Source organism: Plecotus auritus (genome assembly GCF_963455305.1).
Source record: "Plecotus auritus genome assembly, chromosome: 8".
NCBI lineage: Eukaryota > Metazoa > Chordata > Mammalia > Chiroptera > Vespertilionidae > Plecotus > Plecotus auritus.
Window position 1 is genome coordinate 143,207,736 of NC_137782.1, and position 20,490 is coordinate 143,228,225.

Below are 20,490 nucleotides of genomic sequence, written 5' to 3' on the forward strand. Positions count from 1 at the left end.
TTTTAAAGATATGTACTATTTATTGCCTATGTAGTTCATTTTATTTTTACCAGATCAAAAGATTGATTTTAAAGATCAGAAAATCCTTTTCTACAAAAAAAATAAATTATCAGATGTAGCATAAATGTTCAAAGCAATTTGAAATGAATAATAAGAGGCAAGGGATAATCTTACCTAATAATAGAGGAACATGTAAATTGATCATACCTCCGCTACGCCCACAGCCAGAGTATGCAAATTAACCCAACAAAGATGGCGGTTAATTTGCATACATACCTGAATCCCGGGAACCTCCTTGGCACCCAGGTCACTCCCAGCCGGCCATCGGAGGGCCAGGGAGGTCCCCCTTCCCAAGCCTAAAGCCTGGGGCGGAAGCTTTAGGCTTGGGCAGGGGCCGAGCCTGGGATCGGAGGGAAGGGGAAAAAAATCAATGGAAACATATCCTCAAGTGAGGATAAAAATAAAAATAAAAAAAGAAATGTCATATCCTATGAAAGACACATCTTGAAAATGCCTAAAGAAAGTTGTCATTTTTTCATGGTGAAGAGACTGGAGTCCGTGTTGATAAAAATAGCTTGGCGGCTGCAGCAGCAGGGTGATGGGGCTGGCACCTTCCCCTGATCAGCATGGTCGCCTCCCACAAAGGGAGGACAGACTGTGGCTTAGGTCCACTCCCAATGGGGAGCAGGCCTAAGCCATCAGTAGATCATCCCCTGAGGGCTCCCAGTATGTGAGATGGGGCAGGCTGGACAGAGGGACTCCTCCCCGGTGCACAAATTTCGTGGACCGGGTCCCTAGTGTAATATTAAATGTGAGAACTAAGAAATGGAATGGCTGATTTTAGACTATAGAAAATAAGAAATTTTTAAATAAAGTAAGTATACCAGTTATCTAACCACCTTCCTTAAATCACTATGTAATAAGTTGATGGTAATTCTTAAAATATTTAATGTCATTTCAAAATTTTTTGAAAAATATTAAGAGAAATACAGAAAAAGTATCTATTCTAAAGGCTTTTCAATGCTTGTTTTTCTGTTCTCTTCTGTCCTTTGATACATAGTATTTAAATACTTAAATAGGGTATATTTTTAATTGAAAAAAAGCATCCCTTTTAGACAGTCATACTTTTTATAGTTAGAAAAACATGTACTGATGCATTGTTTTACACCTTAAACTTATACAATGTTATGTCTCAGTTATATCTCAATAAAACTGGAGAGAAAAAGAAAAAACATGTATTGGAGGGATTTTTGTTTTTTTACTTTGTTCTTGTACGAAAACTTAATCACAGTTTGATTATCAATGGATACATAGATACTTAATGTTTTAACCAGGCCTGTTTCCTTTTTTGTAGAGACATTGGAGTAATGGTTAAACTATATCCAAATATGACTGCAGTACTACTTCATAACTCACAACTTGATCAACGAAAGGTAAAAAAAAAAAAAGAAGACATATGATTTTTCAAACTGCCTTAAAATAATCATAGTGAAATTTACTGAGCTGGTGCGAACCATACACTCTGTCTACTACAGGCCTAATACAGAAAACCAAAACTGATAGAGATGCTGCTGACAAAAGGTTTTACATTATTTATCACAGATATTTGTTTCTCCTTCCATGAAGGAATAGAAACGGCTTTTGAAAATTTTGGGGTGAAATAACATCTAGAGTTGACACAAAGCCATTACTTAAAATAGCAATAATCCTGTTTTCTCAATTTTCTTGACCAACCAATCATGGCAAGATAATTCTTAGGATGTTTTTAAATTTATTTAATCTTTGTTATAGTTCATAGGCAGAATATGAAAATACTCAAGAAAACGATGGGACGGAGGGCAGAGGAATAATAGGAGTATCTATTTTTACCATATATTAAAGCATAAAGCTATAGATAACAAAACAGTGTATTACTGGCCCAGAAATAGATGATTCATAAAACAGAAATATACTCAGTTATGGACAGGGGACTACATAATACAATGTTTACATTGTATTTTCAGTTAAGGAAGAAGCAAAGATTATTCAATAAATCATATTAGAGGATCTCTACTCTTTTAATACCAAAATCCCATCTGGATCAAGGAGCCAAATGTAAAAAAAAAAAAAAATTTAAGGTGGTGGAAGAAGAAAAAGAAAATTGGGGCATGGAAGGCTGTTGAGAGAGGACTAGAATATTTTAATCTTCCTACTGGGTAAATATTTCTCAGCACGGTATCAAAGCCAAAATGTAAATAAAGTAATAATATTGTATCTCATTATATGGCAAAATTACAATAAGATTGAAAGACAAGCAACAACTTAAAGAAAAAATGCTTGTAACATATGACAAAGATTTCATATATAAAGATCTTATATAGATCAGTAAGAAAGATGAATATCAATAGGAAAAGGAGCAAAGAATATGACAGACCAATCATTTTTTAATGCCAACCAAGATATTCAGTACCTACAGCATTTTTTTTAAAAATATATTTTATTGATATTTTACAGAGAGAAAGGGAGAGGGATAGAGAGTTAAAAACATCGATGAGAGAGAAACATCGATCAGCTGCCTCCTGCACACCTCCTACTGGGGATGTGCCCGCAACCAAGGTACGTGCCCTTGACCGGAATCGAACCCGGGACCCTTCAGTCCGCAGGCTGACGCTCTATCCACTGAGCCAAACTGGTTTTGGCCCTACAGCATTTTTTAATGCAAATAAAAAGTTACCATTTTTCAACTTTATGATAGTTGAAAATTCCCAATATAGATAAGAATGTGGAAAAGAAATAGACATTCTCCTATAGTGCTGATAGGAATATAAATTGGAGCCAACTTTTGGAAAGTATTTGGTAAATATATATGAGTACCTTTGGACCTAAGAGTTCTACATAGGTCTTTGTTCTAAGAGGATAATTAGAGTAGATGAATACATAATCATTTCAACACTGCAATTAATTTTTTGTCAACTTTTTATTTTGGAAAATACACTGAAACCCATATGGCTTTCACCTATATTCAACCAATTACATTTGCAACACTGGAATTTTAAAACAAAGTAAATGACCATATATAGGGGATTGTTTATACAAATTATATCATTTCAGTACTCAACTGTCATGTTTCATTTATTGCTATGAAAAGACGTCTTCAATACATTGAATGAAACAAGCTCAGAAAGGTCCATTTTAACAAGTGCAATACAAACACTAAATAGGGAAACATTTTTACTCATTGGAGTGTTAGCAATAATTTATCTACAAGTAGGAGGGTTTTAGATGCTTTTTACTATCATCTGAATACTTATGTATTATTTTAAATACTTATAATTATGATTTTATAATCAGAAAAACCAATAAAGCTATTTTCGACTTGGGAAAAAATGTGTACTACCATAGATATTAAGTAATTATAAATGACAACTAATAGTTTAACATGTTCTCTTTCAGATTCAGCATCCCACTGCCTTAGGATTAGAAGTTGGCCAAGAAATTCAGGTACTTGTATTCAACCCTTTAGCCTAAAATTGTAAATTGTATTTGAAGTTTCAATTATTAGTTTCAAAAAGTAAGCTGAAAGAATCAAATCAACATTTGTTGTTCCACTTATATATGCATGCATTGGTTGCTTCTTGTACCATATATGCCCTGACTGGCAATTGAACCCACAACCGTGGTTTCAGGAAGGAAGCTCTAACCAGGGCAATGTTTGTGATTTGTATTATTTATATGCTGTGCTTTTTTAACTGTAGGGTTGCTTAAATAGACTCATTAAGGATTTAAGACAATTTGTTGCTTCAAGGAGTTTATAGTTTACAGTTTAGTTAGAATAATAGTCCCATTTAGAGCTTTTAAAATTACATGAACAGGTCAGTGATGGCTATGCAGTCAGTGACTTAGTGACAAGACATGAGAACCCTGATAACTCTGTTGATGGTCTTGAATGTCATATTTAAAGAGTTGGGACTCTAATTTCTTCTACACTGCTTGAGGCTAAAAGTTTTTGAATTTGATAAAAGCCATATTGTTTAGCTCCAGAATTGATAAGAAAATTGGCCTTTTTTTATAATCCTTTTGGAATTGATGAAAGAACTTATTGCCAGCTCGAGTTTCTTGGGCCACACCACCTTTCGTTCTAGTTATACCTAATACCCATGATCTGAGTAACTATGGCTTCTAATTTATTCCCAGTCTACAAGCCCATTATTCAAGTAGCCTCTAGGGAAAGATGAGAACTAAGGCATAATATCCTATCTAATAAAGAGGGAATATGCTAATTGACCATCACTCTGTCACAAAGATGGCTGCACCCACAGCTGAGGCCAGGTTCCCATAAGGAGCCTTAACGAGCAATCAGCAGGGACCTGAGGCTACGCCCTCCCCCGCCCACCCGGGCTTGACAGGGGACCTCAGGCCATGCCCTCCACCCAGCGAGGCTTGACAGGGGATCTCATGCCATGTCCCCCACCTGGTGGGGCTTGATGGAGGACCTCAAGGCATGCCCCCTGCCCTGGTCTGGGCTGGAGGACCTCAGGCCATGCCCCCCATCCTGGCGCTGGGCCAGGGGACCTGAGGTTATGGTCCCTGCCCAGCAGGGCTTGACAAGGGTGGGACTGGCCAGGTCTGGATCTAGCCCAATGGGGGGGGCTGCCGGGTCTGGGTCTTACGCAATTTTAAGGTGCATGTGGGTGGGCGGGGACTTGACTCTGGGTCCTGTGGTGTGCCCAGACTCTGACAGGAGGAAGGTTTTCATATACATTTTACTAATATTCTTTCATCTCTGACACTTCTATTATAGAGAAAGGGCAAATAGCAATATTAAATTATTTCCTCTTATTAATCCCCTTTTAATGTGCACGAATTTCGTGCACCGGGTCACTAGTCTCTGTATAAGACTTTTTTTTTTTTTAACATCATAAGGGATTTTAAATACTGTCACAGTTCCCCCTGACTTTCATTGTCTAAGGTCAAGCCAAATAATCTCCAGTGTAATAGTCCTTTGAGCAGTAGTATGAGTGACCTAAGTGTAATCCTATATAATTTGTAGCACAATTAGGCTCAAAAGCCCGTGTAGAATCATTTATCATGACTTTCACTTGATTGCTGGTGTAGGGACCTGTCCTGGAGAGAATAAGAAGGCACAAATGAATCTAATAGAAGATTATAATTAGGCAAATAATACCCCATCTCTTTTCCTTTGTTATAATCACTACTTAACCAAATTATATTTATTAGCATATACCCTCACTTAGCACTGAGCTATGGTTTCAGTAAACAAGGAAAAACATTAAAAGTAAATTTATTTCTTTAACACAGGTCAAATATTTTGGACGTGATCCAGCTGATGGAAGAATGAGGCTTTCTCGCAAAGTGCTGCAGTCTCCAGCTACAACTGTTGTCAAAACTCTACATGACAAAAGCAGCATTGTAATGGAAGAACCTGTTTCACAGTCATCTTCTAATTCTTCCCCATGATATATTTTTTAAAGAGAATTAATTCTAGAGTAATAATCTGTAGAGCAAAATTTCAATAGTATCTTCTAATGTATAGATTTATATATACTATAAATATATTCTAATGATTTATATTAAAATGCTCATTTACATGTGCCATTTTTTACTTCAAGCGTTACCTAGTGCCCTGGCCAGTTTGGCTCAATGGATAGTGCATTGGCCTGTGGACTGAAGGGTCCCGGGTTTGATTCTGGTCAAGGGCACATGTTCGGGTTGTGGGCTTGATCTCCCAGTGGGGGACGTGCAGGAGGCAGCCGATCAGTGAGAGAGAGATAGTGATTCCTTTCTATCTCTCTCTCCCTCTCCCTCTCCCTTCCTCTCTAAAATCAATAAAAAATGTATTTTTTTTAAAAAGTTACCTAGCCCTGGTCAGGTGGCTCAGTTGCTTGAAGTGTTGTCCCGTACACCAGAAAGTAGCAGGTTTGGTTCCGGTCAGAGCACAAACCCAGGTTACTGGTTCAATCCCCAGTCAGGGCATGAGCAGGAGGCAACCTATGTTTCTCTCTCTCCCTTTCTCTTTCTAGAAATCAATTTTTTAAAAAGTAAACCATTCATACATATCTATATATATAAAACCCTAATATGCAAATAGACCAAATGGCAGAACAACTGAACAACCAGTCGCTATGACATGCGCTGACCACCTGGGGGCACATAGGGAACATGGGCATTGGCAGCAGGCCACAGAGCATGGAATGTGGCGGGCGTCCGCTGCGGCGGGATGATGGAGCAGGTGAGCGGGGGCCCGAGACCAAGGCAGGGCTCCAGTCGCTGTCATTGAGGTGAGCCTCTGGTGGTTACTGAAATTCTTTGCTCCTGCATGCCACAGTCCTGCCTGGTGCTCGTACCTGCTGCCGGCGCTGGCCCCACTTGCACCTGCTCCTGGCGCCAGCCCCAATAGCTCCGCGCTGTCAGGTGTGAGCGGGGCCTGCGCCATCAGTGTGTGGAAGTGGTGGCAGTGGGAGTGGGGCTCCCGGCAGACGGGACCAGGGGCCACAGCTGGAGGGGCCAGGCAGGGGTGCAGAGGATGGGCTGAGAGCCCGCCACTGTGCCCACCACAGCCTCCAGGCGCACAGTTCCTTTCAAGGTGCACAAATTTGTACACTGGTCCCCTAGTATCTTAGAAAAGATTACTAACCTTACTTCCAGTAATTCTGAAATATCTGAAAAACTTATAATAGATTACATTTGCTACTATCATGGATCTCTTCCTACATATTTATTCTTGGTCATCTTGTGGTTCACCTCTTTGCCCACTTGACTTGCCTACAACTATTTTACAAACGAACTTGCCATATTCAAAGCTCATACCTATTTCTTTAGTACAGTTACCAAATATAGTAAGGAGTTGAGGTAGTTGCTTTGAGCTGTTTTTAATGATATACTGCCCTTCTAACTGGCTGCAAAACCATAAACACAGTGGAGTAAATATTATAAATGGGAATCTAACTAAAATGAGGCAGTCGTTTTTCAAATTTAGAAAATATTTAGGAAATATAGGAAAAGCATTTACTCATCAAATAGAGGTCATATTTTGTTTGTGTGTGCATGGATGTTCTTGGTATAAGAGCTGGAGGAATCATGATTTTCAGTTAATACTTGAAACAGATATAGAGGCTGTTTATATAATTACTAGAGGCCCAGAGCACGAAATTCGTGCATGGGGGGGGGGGGGTTCCCTCAGCCCAGCCTGTACCCTCTCCAGTTGGGGGATGTTCCCTCAGCCCAGACTGCACCTTCTCCCCTTGGGGGATGATCGGGCCTAAACCAGCAGTCGGACATCCCTCTTGCAATCTGGGACCGCTGGCTCCTAACTGCTCACCTGCCTGCCTGCATGATCGCCCCTAACTGCCTCTGTCTGCCAGCCTGATCGCCCCTAACTGCCCTCCCCTGCCAGCCTGGTTGCCCCTAACTGCTTCTGCCTGCCTACCTGATCACCCCTAACTGCCCGTCCCTGCCAGCCTGGTTGCCCCCAACTGCCCTTCCCGGCCAGCCTGATCTCGCCCCCAACTGCCCTCCCCTGTTGGCCTAATCTCACCCCCAACTGGCCTCCCCTGCAGGCCTGATCTCGCCCCTAACTGCGCTCCTCTGCTGGCCAATTTGGTTCTGATTGGTCGTTTTCTATGCCAGTTAGCATCAAAAGCTCCGCCTCCTAGGCAGCCATTGGCTCCCCACAGCACAGATTTGGTTCTGATTGGTCAGTTTCTATGCCAGTCAACATCAGAAGCTTTGCCTCCTAGGCATCCATTGGTTCTTCACAGCACCCACATTTGGTTCTGATTGGTCGTTTCCTATGCTAGTCAGTGTCTCTAGGCCTATCAACAGAGCCTGATCAGAAAGGCGGGGCTGATCAGCAGCCCCGGTGGAGGCCTGGAAAGAAATGGAGGCGCGGCTGCTATCCAGACTAGGAGAGAAAGAGAGAGGCAAGTGCTGATCAAAAGTTGCCACAGAGGCAACAGATCAGTTCCTGCTTCTCTCTTCAGGCCTCTCTCTGACCCTGATTTGCAGCCCCCTCAGCAGTCAGGACTGCTGACTGCAGGACTGACTTCCGGTTGGTCGAGCCCCGGTTGTTATTGGTCGTTACAACCCAGGGTTTTTATATATTAGGATTAGTAATAACAGATGGAAGGGCAGTGGTAAACTTAGCAGTTACAACCTAAATGAACAGAGAAGAAAAGAGAAAAAATTATATCCACAAAAAATCAGAAATGATCAGGGCTGAGAATTTGAGGGCATGGTGAAAGTCTATATGGAGAGGAGCTAAATGCCTGGGTTTACTCCGCAATCCTACATAATCAAAGGACTACCATCTGAGCAGGCAGACAAAACATACACTTATACTCATTCACTCCCTTGTAACACTGCCACTACCACCTCAGGAGTCTTGAGACTTATTTTCTGAAATAGGAGAAACCTTTGACTTGGGGACACTGTCACAGTAAGAGGGTTGAAAGTGGCGATTAAGTGAAAGCCTGAATACCAAATAGTTGGATCTCTAACCTTCCTCTGCCTTTACCCAGGCTGGATATGGAGGAATATCTGGAAACTACATTCTCCCAGAGAAGACTTCTAAAAACATTTGGAAAGGAGTGGAAGAGGGCTATGACTGAACAAGAAAATCACCCCAGAGAAGGCCAACACTCTACAGAATCAGGGTTTAGTAGGGGCCAAATCCTGAAGAGCTTTGCATGTCATCCTAAAGAACTTTATCCTACAAGAAATAAAAAACAACTGAAAGACGTTAATATCAAATTTTTTCACAAAGACCACTCAGTGGTTAAGTCTAGAATTGGTTACAATTTTAAACTGCACAGGTCCACTTAATACAGGCATTGTTCAATAAATACTGTGAATGTATTTTCAGAATATTTTTCTTTAGCTTACTTTATTATAAGAATGCAGTAAATAAAACGTAACATACAAAACACATTAATCGACTGATTGTTATTGATAAGGCTTCCGGTTGTTAAAACTCTTCAAAACGGACAATAATCCGGGAAGTTTACTGAGCCATGTTAGCCAGAGAAAGGACCAGGGCCTGCGGTGTGCAGTCTAAACCTCCAGCAGCAGGGCTAGATGGAGTAGACAACAAGTCTTATATAAAGAGTTTGGGGAAGATGTAAGTTGTTTTGAATTAATTTACATTGGCTATAGACAGACAGGGTGGGAAAGGCGAAGTGGGGAAAGTTCTTGGATAGGTGAATAGTCCCTAAGGAAGAACTACTTGTTGCTTTATGGATTGGTTGTGGGCACTGGTCAAGAAAGTTCATAAGTAAGCAGGATGCAATGTTGTCTTGAGGTCAGCTATTCTTTTTAGATTGATCACCTTCAGGAAAAAATGAGTGAATATAGCAAAAAACTTTCATAAAAGTTATTTCATAAAAAAAAGAAAGCTTCACATTTCAAGGACATGAGTCAATGAGACTGAGAATCCAGTTTACCCTGTAGAGATAAAAAATATATATTTTTTAAATCCTCAAGAATTTTTTAAAAGTGTATATGTCCTTAAGGGACATTTGGTAATGATGGGAGATCATTTTGGTATTCACAACTGGAGAAGGGGGTACAGTACTACTGGCAGCTGGTGGGTAGAAGCCAGGGATGCTGTTAAATATCCTGTAATGCACAGGATGGCCTCTCACAATAATGAATTATCCAGCCCAAGGTTTAAAAAACCTGCTCTAGGAATTTAACCTACAAATATATTGGCACACATAAAGTAACTTCCATACAATCATTTGTTTGAAATACAAACTATTGTAATGACACACATATACGTAAACAGATGGTTTAAATACACTAGGGTTAATTTGTGCAACAGTGTATATGATATTCTATTATTCATGTTTTTTTTAAAAAGGTGGTAGATATCTACACTAATAAAAGAGAAATATGAAAATTGACCATACCGCCGCAACACCCACCAGCCAATCAGGAGTATGCAAATTAACCCAAAAAGATGGCGGTTAATTTGCATATGCAGGCACGAAGCAAAGACTGAAGGATCCAGCCCGAGTGAAGACTGAAGACTGAAGTGGCTTGGCTGGAGCGGAGAAGCCAAGCCTCGCTGCAGCCGGAGCAGAGAAGCCTAGCCTCGAGGCTTGGCTTCTCCACCGCGGCCACAGTGAAAGCCTGGGTCCCGGGTGCCGGAAGAAAACCGGTGCCGGCAGCCAGAGGAAGGAAGGCCTATTGCACGAATCTTCGTGCAACAGGCCTCTAGTAAATATATAAACACTAGAGGCCCCATGCATGGATTCGTGCACCAGTGGGGTCCCTCAGCCTGGCCTGCGGGATTGGGCTGGAGCCGAAAGCGGCTCTCCAACATCCCCCAAGTGGTCCAGGATTGCAAGAGGGCACAGGCCAGGCCGAGGGACCCCACCGGTGCACAATCAGGGCTAGGGAGGGACCACAGGAGGGCTCCAGGGCATGTCCGGTCCATCTCACTGAGTCCCAATCAGCCGGACCCCAGCAGCAAGCATCTGCCCCTTGATGGTCAGTGCACGTCGTAGCAACTGGTTGTCCAGTTGACTGTCTGCCCCCTAGTGGTCAGTGCACGTCATAGCAAGCGGTTGAGTGGCCTTAGCATATCATTAGCATATTATGCTTTGATTGGTTGAACGGACAACCGGACACTTAGCATATCAGGCTTTTGTTATGTAAATTATATAAATATATATCAATCCTTGGAGTAGAACTTTGATGACTGAAGAAAATAACCTTTGCTAGGAAAAACACATTGTTTCAGTGCAGTATTGCCCTCAGACCAAAGTAACCACTGGGCCCTGTGTTTTAGAAGGACCTGTTCTGGCTCTCTGTCCATGCTTCTCCCACGAGGGTGATTAAGTCCATGGAACCAAGGGATGTGTCCACCCCAAAGGCCAAGCCTGCTGCCAAGGTCTACAAAGTCCTCTTCCCAAATCCTATCCTCCTGAAGTCTGGCCAAGGCGAGGATTGACTATATTCAGGAAGTGTAGACAGAGCTTGGGCAAACGGCTGGGGTATCCTATGTGTGCAATTAATGACTGTCAAACTGCAGGACAGAACTGAGGTGTGAGAAGAGAAGGAAGGCAGACTAGACGGGCCCAGAGGGAGACTCTGGAACTTAAGGAAATCAAGAATTCTTTATTTGACTCTGGCTTCCTGGTCATTACGAAAATATATTTGTCACAGTATACCAAAGGTTGGAGAAAATATATCTCAACAGTTTGTTCGCTTGATTTAAAACTTACAAATATTTAGACTTGTGGTATACGGTCTTCCATTTGTATACTTGCCCTGGCCTTGCAAATGTCCATCTCTACAAATGTTGGATGGGCCTACTGCAGCAGGTGAGAGTGAATTCCTCTGACCTACTGCAGTACTTGTACTTGAGGATCTAGTAAGGGGTAAAGATGAGTCCTAGGGGTTTAATCTGCTCCTTTATTTCTCAGTCACCAGATCTCAGGGGCTATACCAGAAAAGAAATTCTGAAGAGAAGATGGGAGAGTTGCTTTGAAACATTACTTCAAAACTCTCCAAGAGATTTGCAACTCGTTCAAAGTAAAATCCAAGGCCCTTCAAAATATCCCCTGTCCCAATTCCAACCTTATTTTTCACCATTTTTCCCCTTTTCCGCCCCACTTCAGTCACACTGGTTTCCTTGCTATCCCAATCACTCATTCAACATGCAACAGCCACAAGGCCTTTGTACTTACTTCCAGGTTCCTGGATCTCTCTCTCTCTCGTGCCCTGGGGAAAAGCCTGGCCCATTGCCTTCCTAAGAGGACTTCCTGAACAAACACTTTACCCTTCCCAAATTCACTCTCTAACCTTTTTGTTACTCTATTTTTGGTCATAATGTTTATCAGTACCTGGCATATATTTGTTTGTCTTCTTACACTACAATATAAGCTCCATGAAAAGAGGAGCTTTTTCTAGTTTATTCACTGTACAGACCAATGTCTACTGTATAGCATATGCTCAACAAATATTTATTGAATGACTGAATAAATTCAGAAAATGATTCATATTATTTCTCAATTTTGTCCAGAGGCTATTAACCTCTTAACACATAAAGTGACTTCTGTATAGTTCTCATTCTTTGACATATATAAATTTATATAAGTTTTTTAGGCCAGTAACACATTGTCACTTTGTTTACCCTATCCCCTCAGCCTTGAACACCTTTGCAAACTAAACTCTCACTCAGGGATCCTCTAACATCAGGCTCAAAGTTATCTATGTGAAGCTTGCTCTGACCCAAGACAAATGTTTTCTCGGAGTTCAAAATGCCTTTTTTCCATACCAATCATAGCAATTAATGGGTTCCGAGGTCCTCTTTAAATTTAAAAAACAACCCTGTGTATCCAGATTTTGATATTAGGAATTATTTTTTATCAGGCGCCTGCTCTGTGTAAAACATTGTCTCTCGTTTTAAAGTACCTCTGAAGGGTGTTCACACAGAGGAGCTAATCAAAACAAAAGCACGTTTTGACAAGACCATTAAGTAATGACTACAATTCCCAGAATGCCCTGCAGGGTCAACATGTGCATCTCGCTTGATTTTCACCTTTCAAGCTAATGGATTGTAGAGAACTGGCGGCGGAACAAGCTGAAACTGTCTTAAAGAAAGAATAAAAGGATTCTACCAAGAACGAACAGGGATTAAAATAAACAACTGCGCAGTGCACGTCTTGTCGCTACCAATGTTTGACAACTAAAGTGAATGCCCCGAGAATTCCTCCTTCGCTTATTCAGTGCACAAGACATCCCGATAGATAGCGCAAGAAATGCCCACAAGAGAAACTTTAAAAAAAGGCAAAACAATGCTCTTGGATGTGTTAGAAAGGGGTCTCTCAACCAGTTCCCTAAACGTATCTTAAGGCTTATTTTCTGAGGTTACACCACAATAAGGGGGCTGTATTTTCATGAAGCGAAAAGTATGCTTTCCAATGGCCAGCTACCGAAGTTAACGGCGAAACGCTTTGGCGGGAAATAGGAAATTGTCAACACTTTCTCTTTTTTTTTCGGTACGACGTTATAATCGTCAGGAGATGCAGAGAACAAACACTTCCTGAGGAGATGCTTAACTGTAACAGACTCCAATCTGGTTTTCAGATTGCCTTAAAATACTCCAAGTTCCTACATTTTCACCGAAAGAGGTTTCAATTATTTTTCTCCCATAGCTGACAGAGTGAGCTTCCACAACGGAGTGCGAGCACATCTCCTTCCTTTTTGCTCAGGGTTAGTCCCGTCCAAGGATGCGTACCTCCCATGTTTGCTTTGCTTTTCCTCGGAGATGGGTCGCACGACTCGTCACACGCCGGGTGCAAAACGGACGAAGCGAGACTAACACTCGGTTCTCCCTGCGTACTCAGAAAGTCTCGCGTTACCAGCAGAGGACTGGGATATCGCGAGAACCACTACCTCGGCCGAGATCCCGCGCCCGCAGGCGTGGCCAAGAAAGGAAGAACGCGCACTCAGGCCCTCCCACCTCAGTTCAGCATCCCGCCTCGCGAGAACGCCGAGTACTGCTGGCCCTGGAAGCGCGAGCAGAAGCTGAGCGGCGGTGCATTAGCCTCGTCGGCCGCCGTAGCCCCTGCTAGGACAGCCCGTGCGAGCCTGCTGGAGGAGGAAGAGAAAGGCAGAGAGAATCGGGTTACAAGATGGCGGATGTGTAGTAGTTACCGCGGCGGCGGCGGGAGAACGAGCGAGCTCTGGGGGGCAAAGGGAGGGGAGGGTGGGTGTGTGTGTGGATAAAGTGAGAGGTACCGGGGCTCCGGCCGAAAGGTCCCGGTGGCTCTTGTTGCCCCTTCCCGCGGCTGAACCTTGAGAGCCATGGTGAACTTCGGCCTCTCCGGAGCCGCCGCCGCCGCTACCGTTTCTCAAGAGTGAGGGGCGAGGACGAGGGGGACGTGGAGGCGGCGTCTGGACCGGTGGGAACAGCGGCCACGATGTCGGATACGCGGCGGCGAGTGAAGGTCTATACCCTGAATGAAGACCGGCAATGGGACGACCGAGGCACCGGGCACGTCTCGTCCACTTATGTGGAGGAGCTCAAGGGGATGTCGCTGCTGGTTCGGGCGGAGTCCGACGGTAAGGTTATTGGAACGGTAGGATAGGGGGGAATGCTTCCAGGTAGGGCACAGCCCTGCGGTTTAGGCCGGAGGCGGGGTACTGGGGCTGCCGCCTCTTACACAGAGCCTTGGTTTTGTTTCTGCACTTCTGTACGGTAAAAACAAACTACTTTGTCCGGATTTACCCTCAGTCCGACGCCTGTTCTCTGTTCCCCCGCCTCCTGTCCCGGTGAAGGATTTGACCCCTTCCTCTCCAGTCTCTTCTTTTGAAGAGGGGAGAGCGTGACGGAGACGGGAGGAAGCTCATAGAGACAAGGTATTGATCTCTACTCCTTGGGGAGCCAGTGCTCCCTCCTCTTTTCATTTTCATCTCGTCTGTGTCTGATACAAAAGGTTCAGTGGAACTTTCCTCTCTGAGTCTTTGTTCTTGAACTGATGTTCCCACCGAGCCCCCAGTTGCCACTGTCGACAGGTGCTGGGGAAAACCAAAAGGCACCTTTGAAAGCCTGGGGTTATTGCAGGCTGTTGCCACGATACACGCACGCACAGGCACATCCATGTGCAGGCTGGGATCCCTCCAGGCGGCCTTTGCAGGGGTGCGCTGCATTCTTCACAGCCTAAACAAGTCAGGGCACCAAAGCAGATAGTAAACACGTATTCGTTGACTTTATTTATTGTACGAGTCATGTGGCAAGGGTTCTTAAATCATGAAATGTACAGTCATATTTAAAACACCTTTCTCGTTGTAATATGGAACTATGTGCAGATAGTAGAAACATAACTATATTAGATTTATTCGTGATGTATTTTGTACTCTTGTACTTTTCCTTGAAATAGTCATGGACGTTTATTTCTACATGCAGTGTCCTTTTGTTCCTTAAGGAGAAAAGCAGTTCTGTAATTTGTGTACTTGTTGTGGTCCTTTGTAATTTGTTTTATTTGTTAAACTGGAAATGCAATAAAATAACTGTTAAAAAAGAGTTTGGCTTCAAGTGGTCACTTAGACCTTAAAATTTCATTTCAATAAAACTTTAATAGTCATCAAGTCTCCTTATAGTCTTTTATTTATTTGTTTAAATTCGTTATTGTTTAAAGTATTACATCCTTATATTCTTGGTCTGAATGTTTGTCTTAGGTGGATTTTTTTTCCCCATTTAAGGGTTTCTTGGAATAGGATGATATGTTCTAAATTTAATACGAAGTTCAGATCTGGAGAGAAAAATGTGCGTTAGAGTACATTTGATTACTGCAGATATCTAGCTGAGTGAAGGGAACATGATGATTTTTTTTTTTAATGTGGACTCTGATTTTTTTATTCAGATTTTATAAATTGAAACTTATACATGTTATTTTTTTTTTTTTTTATCTTTCAGGATCACTACTCTTGGAATCAAAGATAAATCCAAACACTGCATATCAGAAACAACAGGCAAGTAGTTGTTTATCTTTAATTTGAAAGACTTCATCTGTGATCAAGGAAGTATTAATCTGACAAAGATGGGAAAGCTTTCCTGACAAGAAAAAATGTTTGGTAAACAAAGTAACAGACCATATATATTTCCCTTACAGGTTAAAAGTTTCAAACTGAAAAGTGAAAGTTTATGTACTGGAAATAATTTATTATCTTTGAATTGAGCCACTGTTCGTTTATATTAGAATACAATGTATTCGTTAGTCTTATTTAACTTACAGTTAGCCAGGTCTCTGCTATACCCTGTACACTAAGCCTTTTATTCTCAACCACATTTAAAGGAAGTGGCATACAAGAAAATTCAAAAGGGTACTCTTTACAGCAAGGAAAGCCTGTTTGTGGTGTGAAATTAGATCCTTTGACTCAAGCAAAGATAGAGTTTTGAAGTAGAAGCATTGAAATCCTGTTCTTTAATTGTATTTTTTAATATAATAAGTGATACTTTTGCAAAAGTGTACATTGTCAATTATATAATGTTTTCTGTTAATACTTATTGTCTTACTTGGGAAAAGAAAACCTGTGTTGTGTTTTAGCATACCAAATTATTTAATCTGGAAATGGCAGCAGTGATTCAGCTTTTTCTTTATTCTGTGAATGTTTTTATTTTTATTATGAAAGATTTAAAAATTGAAAAGTATAGAGAATGAGTTTCTGTGTAACACCACCAGATTGAACAATGTTAACATACCTTATTTGTTTCAAATCTTTTTGTAATTTTCAACTTTGTGGGTAGAGTTAAAGCCCCCTTTGTACTCATCTCATTCTATCCATTCTCTATCTTCCCTATAGGTAACCACTATTCTGAAGTTGATGTGTATTATTTCTGTACATGCTTTTATACCTTTTCTGCATATGTATGTATCCATGAATAATATGTAGTCTTTTGTGTGTTTTTAAACTGATACAATTGATCTCGTATTCTTACATGTATTCTGCAACTTTCATTTTTCACTCAACGTTATTTTGGAGATTTGTTCATGTTAATGTAGATCTAGTTGTGTGTTTTTTTAAAAAAAACAAACCACTGTACAGTATTCTGATGTATGGTATACAGTTATTGTTAGACATTTGGATTATTTCCAGTTTTATTTTTGTGTGTGTGGTATGTAAAGTGAATATGGCAGAGATTTTTGAAGGAAAAGATAAATTATGTTAAGATATTTACATCATCGATGCCTACTTTCTTCAGGGCCAATGAAAATTTCAGTACCCAGAAACAAATACTTCCTGTTGGAGGAATGAAACTATTGTCTGTTGCACAATGCATTATTAGTAAAAATCTTACTGTTAAACAATTGTTTTGTGTATGCAATATATTCTTAATCAGTTCTTTGAAATATTTTTTTAGTTTTCAACATTCATTTAAACTAAATGATTTAGGAGTTTTTTCTCTGCTTAGAAAATATTATGTGTCCTTCCTGATGGAGAATCATAATAACATTTGTCCTATTTTGAACACTTGAAGATGTTTCCTATACCTTAAACATTTTAAGGTATAGCATACTAAATTAAATTTAATTTCTAAGCCAGACAGAGGGTGACTCTCTCTTTGCCCTGAATTTTGCCAGATAGCCACTTACGAGGTCTTTGCTTTGCTTGCTTGTTTGTGGGGAAAGAAATACTAAAATTTTGTGAATTTTTTTTTTCCTATCTGTATGAATATAAAATTCTCAGGAACTGTGGTTTTACATGTGACACCCTACAAACTAGTTATAATATGGATACTTCTCATATTGTTTTCAAGATCTTTCGGCTATTGTTACTATTGGAAAGAACACATTATGGCAGAGGTTGGTATATAAAATAGTCCCTCAGCATTAGTCCAAAAATATACAGTGGTATTTTGAAACTTTGGGACATGGTTTTGTTTGTAACGTTACGCTACTAGAAAATTAAAGTGTTGGAGGGAAAAAAAATCTTAATTAAAAAAAAGATTTTGTGCTATTAGGAAAATGTTTTCTGTAATTAATCACATTCAAATAATACACTGCTGGACTATATATTTTTTTCTAATTGAGGTACTTTTACTAAAAACATTAAAGTTTAAGAAAACTCTTTGGCAATAATAATATGAAAAATCTTGAATGTAAGAATGATAAACCTGTGTAAATGAGGTGACTTGTTTTACTTTATTTTTGTTTAAATTGAGTGCACTTTTCTAATATAAATCCAAGAGCCATTTAGAGGTTATGCTAAACTTTGAACGATTTTTCATATTTTCACCAAAATCTTGTTCCGTTTGCACTTTTTACCAAGTTACACAAATTGGGATTTCCGAACACATTGCTATTTTTCTAAGTTCTGCCTTTTGTAGAATGTCATTTAAGTTATTCAGTAAATTAGTCTAGAAATTATTATTTCCAAAATTCATATGAAGTATATTGATCATTAGTGGATTTTAATTTTAAAAAATTAATGAATGATATATCCATAGTTTATATGATATTTTACTATATTAAAATACATTGAATAAATTCAGAGAGGAATATTCTTTTTTTTTTTAACATTATAGTTCTAAAATGAGCTAAGTAATGAATTGTGTGTTCAAAATAAGTTAGAATTTAGTTGAATGTCAGATACTCAAATACCGGTAGGCTATCATGATTCACACTACTTTTCTTGCATACTGTGGACAATACTGAAGTAGTAAATGGGAAGGAGAAGACACACTTACCTGAAAGGAGCCAAAACACACATTGGAAAGGGAAGAGAATTACCGTACAGCTTATTTTAAATGGGTAATAAAGTGCCTGATACATATGCCAACAATTTTTTTTTTAAGTTATGTAGACTCAGCCCCTCTGGTCTTGAAAGTGTCATTGGGATATGTACCTCTTATATTATGTAACACAATTTGTGTTCATTGGGTTTAGGAAAGAAGTATAAGGAAGTTCTCAACCTTGGTTTTATTGGGAGACAAGACCTAACAGGTGAAACAATTACAGAATGATAATAAGCTGATAAAGTGTTTTAACTCCATTGAAAGATGATTAAAGAATTTCACAGATACAGCAACTAAGGCACAGAAAGGCTAAGTTTAATGACTATACAGTAGGTATATGCCAACACAAAATATGAAAAGCAACTGTATTCCACAGACTTGGGCAGTAGAAAATTAGAAGGGAGAGATGATTTTGGCTAGAATCATTAAGAAAAACTTCATTCTGGTTGGTGGTACAGTATCTGCTACAGGAACTGTGATAGAGAAGGAAATAGTACACCTAATACAAAAGGTATTAAGCCTATTTGCAGCCTAGGTTTCTTATTTGAGAGCTTGGTTCGCTAAACAAAAGGGAGCCATTATAGGTTCTTGAGTAGGAACCCGACATGAAGAAAGTGATACTGTGTTTCGGAAGGAGTATGGCAAAGTCATGAATAATGAATTGAGGGTGTGGAGTGAAACGAGCTTTAGGTAGCAAGACCTTTTGCAATAATTCAGACACAAAAAATGAAAGTCTTTCAGTGTAGTAAATGGAATGGGAAAGGATGAGAACTCCAGTATATTTTCAAGAAAGTGCTGGAAGATTTGGTGAATGGTTATATATGAAAGAGAAGGAATCAAAAGTTACTGGTAGTGTTTTTGAATCTTGGAACCAGGAAAATGATGGTTCCCCCCAGAAACTGGGAAGTTGAGAAGAAAGCAGGTTTACATTAATCATTTGGTTAGAGGCTTAAAGTGGATAATACATTCACATTATTAAAAATTCAGACAGTATTTGGTAAAGTCTCCCATCCTTGACTCCATTCAGTTTCCCTTGCTAGAAGCTACCAGTGTTACCATTTTCTTGTATATCTTCTTAGAGGTTTTATACAAATGTAAAAAAATATGTATAGTCACAGATATATCTTTTATTGGCATATATGTAGCATGCCATGAACTGTTCTGTGCCTTGCTTTTTTATTTTAATTTAGGCTTTAAAGTGATTGCAGAATAAATGGAAAAGTCTTATAAAGAACACCCGGGACTAGAAATACAGTAAGAGTTTGTTGTAGGAGATTCTAATTTGAAAATCATTAAATGATACTTTTAGCTGCAAGACCGCCTTTGCTCAGAACATAGAATAGAACAGAGCTTAAGACTGAGCCTTGTTGAATTGTCCACATTAATTTATTCATCCAGTAATACTTGGGTGAGTGATGCTTATGGGTTAGTCACTATCTTTAGTTTGGTTTTTTAAAAGTCCATTTAAACATTTCTGACCATTTTCATTCAAGGAATGTCATGATCCAAAAATAGTAACATCAATCTGGAGAATTGAAGAGGGCCAATAACTGGGATGGGATACTAGTTGAGAAATCGCAGCATAGTCCAAGCAAGAGATAATGTTGGGTCAGGTTAGCAGTGATGGCAGTGAAGATGGAAAGAGATGGATTTGAAACATGTTTTGGAGTTAGAATTGACAGGGCATACTGCTGGATTAGGTGTTTGGTCATCAGGAAGAAGGAAGATTCAGTAAAGAGGGAGGTTAAGCAATTGGAAAAAGTAGAGAATCAGGAAAATGTCTTCAAACCAAGGAAGAACAGAATTTTGGTAAGGAAAGGATAGCCATTCACTCAGCAAATGGCTGTTCCATATCCTGCAAGAGAAAGATTGCATATATTCTAGGTTTTGGTTAGTAGAATGTCCGCTGAGATGAAGGTACAGATGAAAATGATCATATATTTATTGTACCTAGCTCTTAATTGGAAAAACAAAACAATAAAATTAAGGTTATTGGGGTTTAGCCTGGGAGTCATTATGGGGAATGGACTAATGAGTATACAAGGGAGAATGAGATTTCTATAATTTTGAATGATGCTTTAAATGACGGCATGAATTTGTAATGAGTAGCGTTCACTCTGTACTTAGAATTATAGATCAGTTGCATGACAGAGGATGTGAATGATTAGCTTTAAAGGATTGGGTGAAGTGATAGGTAGAGTTGTGTTCTGAGTGGTGGTTTGTAGTAGAACCAAGGAGGAATCTGG

The 20,490-nt window shown here is 40.0% G+C and overlaps 2 protein-coding genes across 5 annotated transcripts in view; both read left to right on the top strand.

Moving 5' to 3' along the window:
• The window catches only part of PNPT1 (polyribonucleotide nucleotidyltransferase 1), a 49,464-nt gene extending 40,547 nt beyond the window's left edge, over nt 1-8,917 (top strand). Inside the window, exons 26-29 of one of the 3 annotated variants that reach the window (XM_080685547.1) lie at nt 1,355-1,433; nt 3,433-3,480; nt 5,299-5,409; nt 8,517-8,917. In XM_080685547.1, the coding sequence (XP_080541673.1) occupies nt 1,355-1,433; nt 3,433-3,480; nt 5,299-5,409; nt 8,517-8,606 (328 nt within the window). In that variant the 3' untranslated portion in view covers nt 8,607-8,917. Of the gene's footprint in view, nt 1-1,354; nt 1,434-3,432; nt 3,481-5,298; nt 5,858-8,516 lie in introns of those variants that run through there. The other 2 variants (XM_080685549.1, XM_080685548.1) reach the window with 2 other exon arrangements.
• Nucleotides 8,918-13,491: 4,574 nt separating this feature from the next.
• Nucleotides 13,492-20,490, top strand: part of PPP4R3B (protein phosphatase 4 regulatory subunit 3B) — a 54,042-nt gene continuing 47,043 nt past the window's right edge. For both annotated transcript variants that reach the window (XM_080685550.1, XM_080685551.1), the window contains exons 1-2: nt 13,492-14,070; nt 15,425-15,480. In XM_080685550.1, the coding sequence (XP_080541676.1) occupies nt 13,929-14,070; nt 15,425-15,480 (198 nt within the window). In that variant the 5' untranslated portion in view covers nt 13,492-13,928. The remainder of the gene's footprint in view (nt 14,071-15,424; nt 15,481-20,490) is intronic.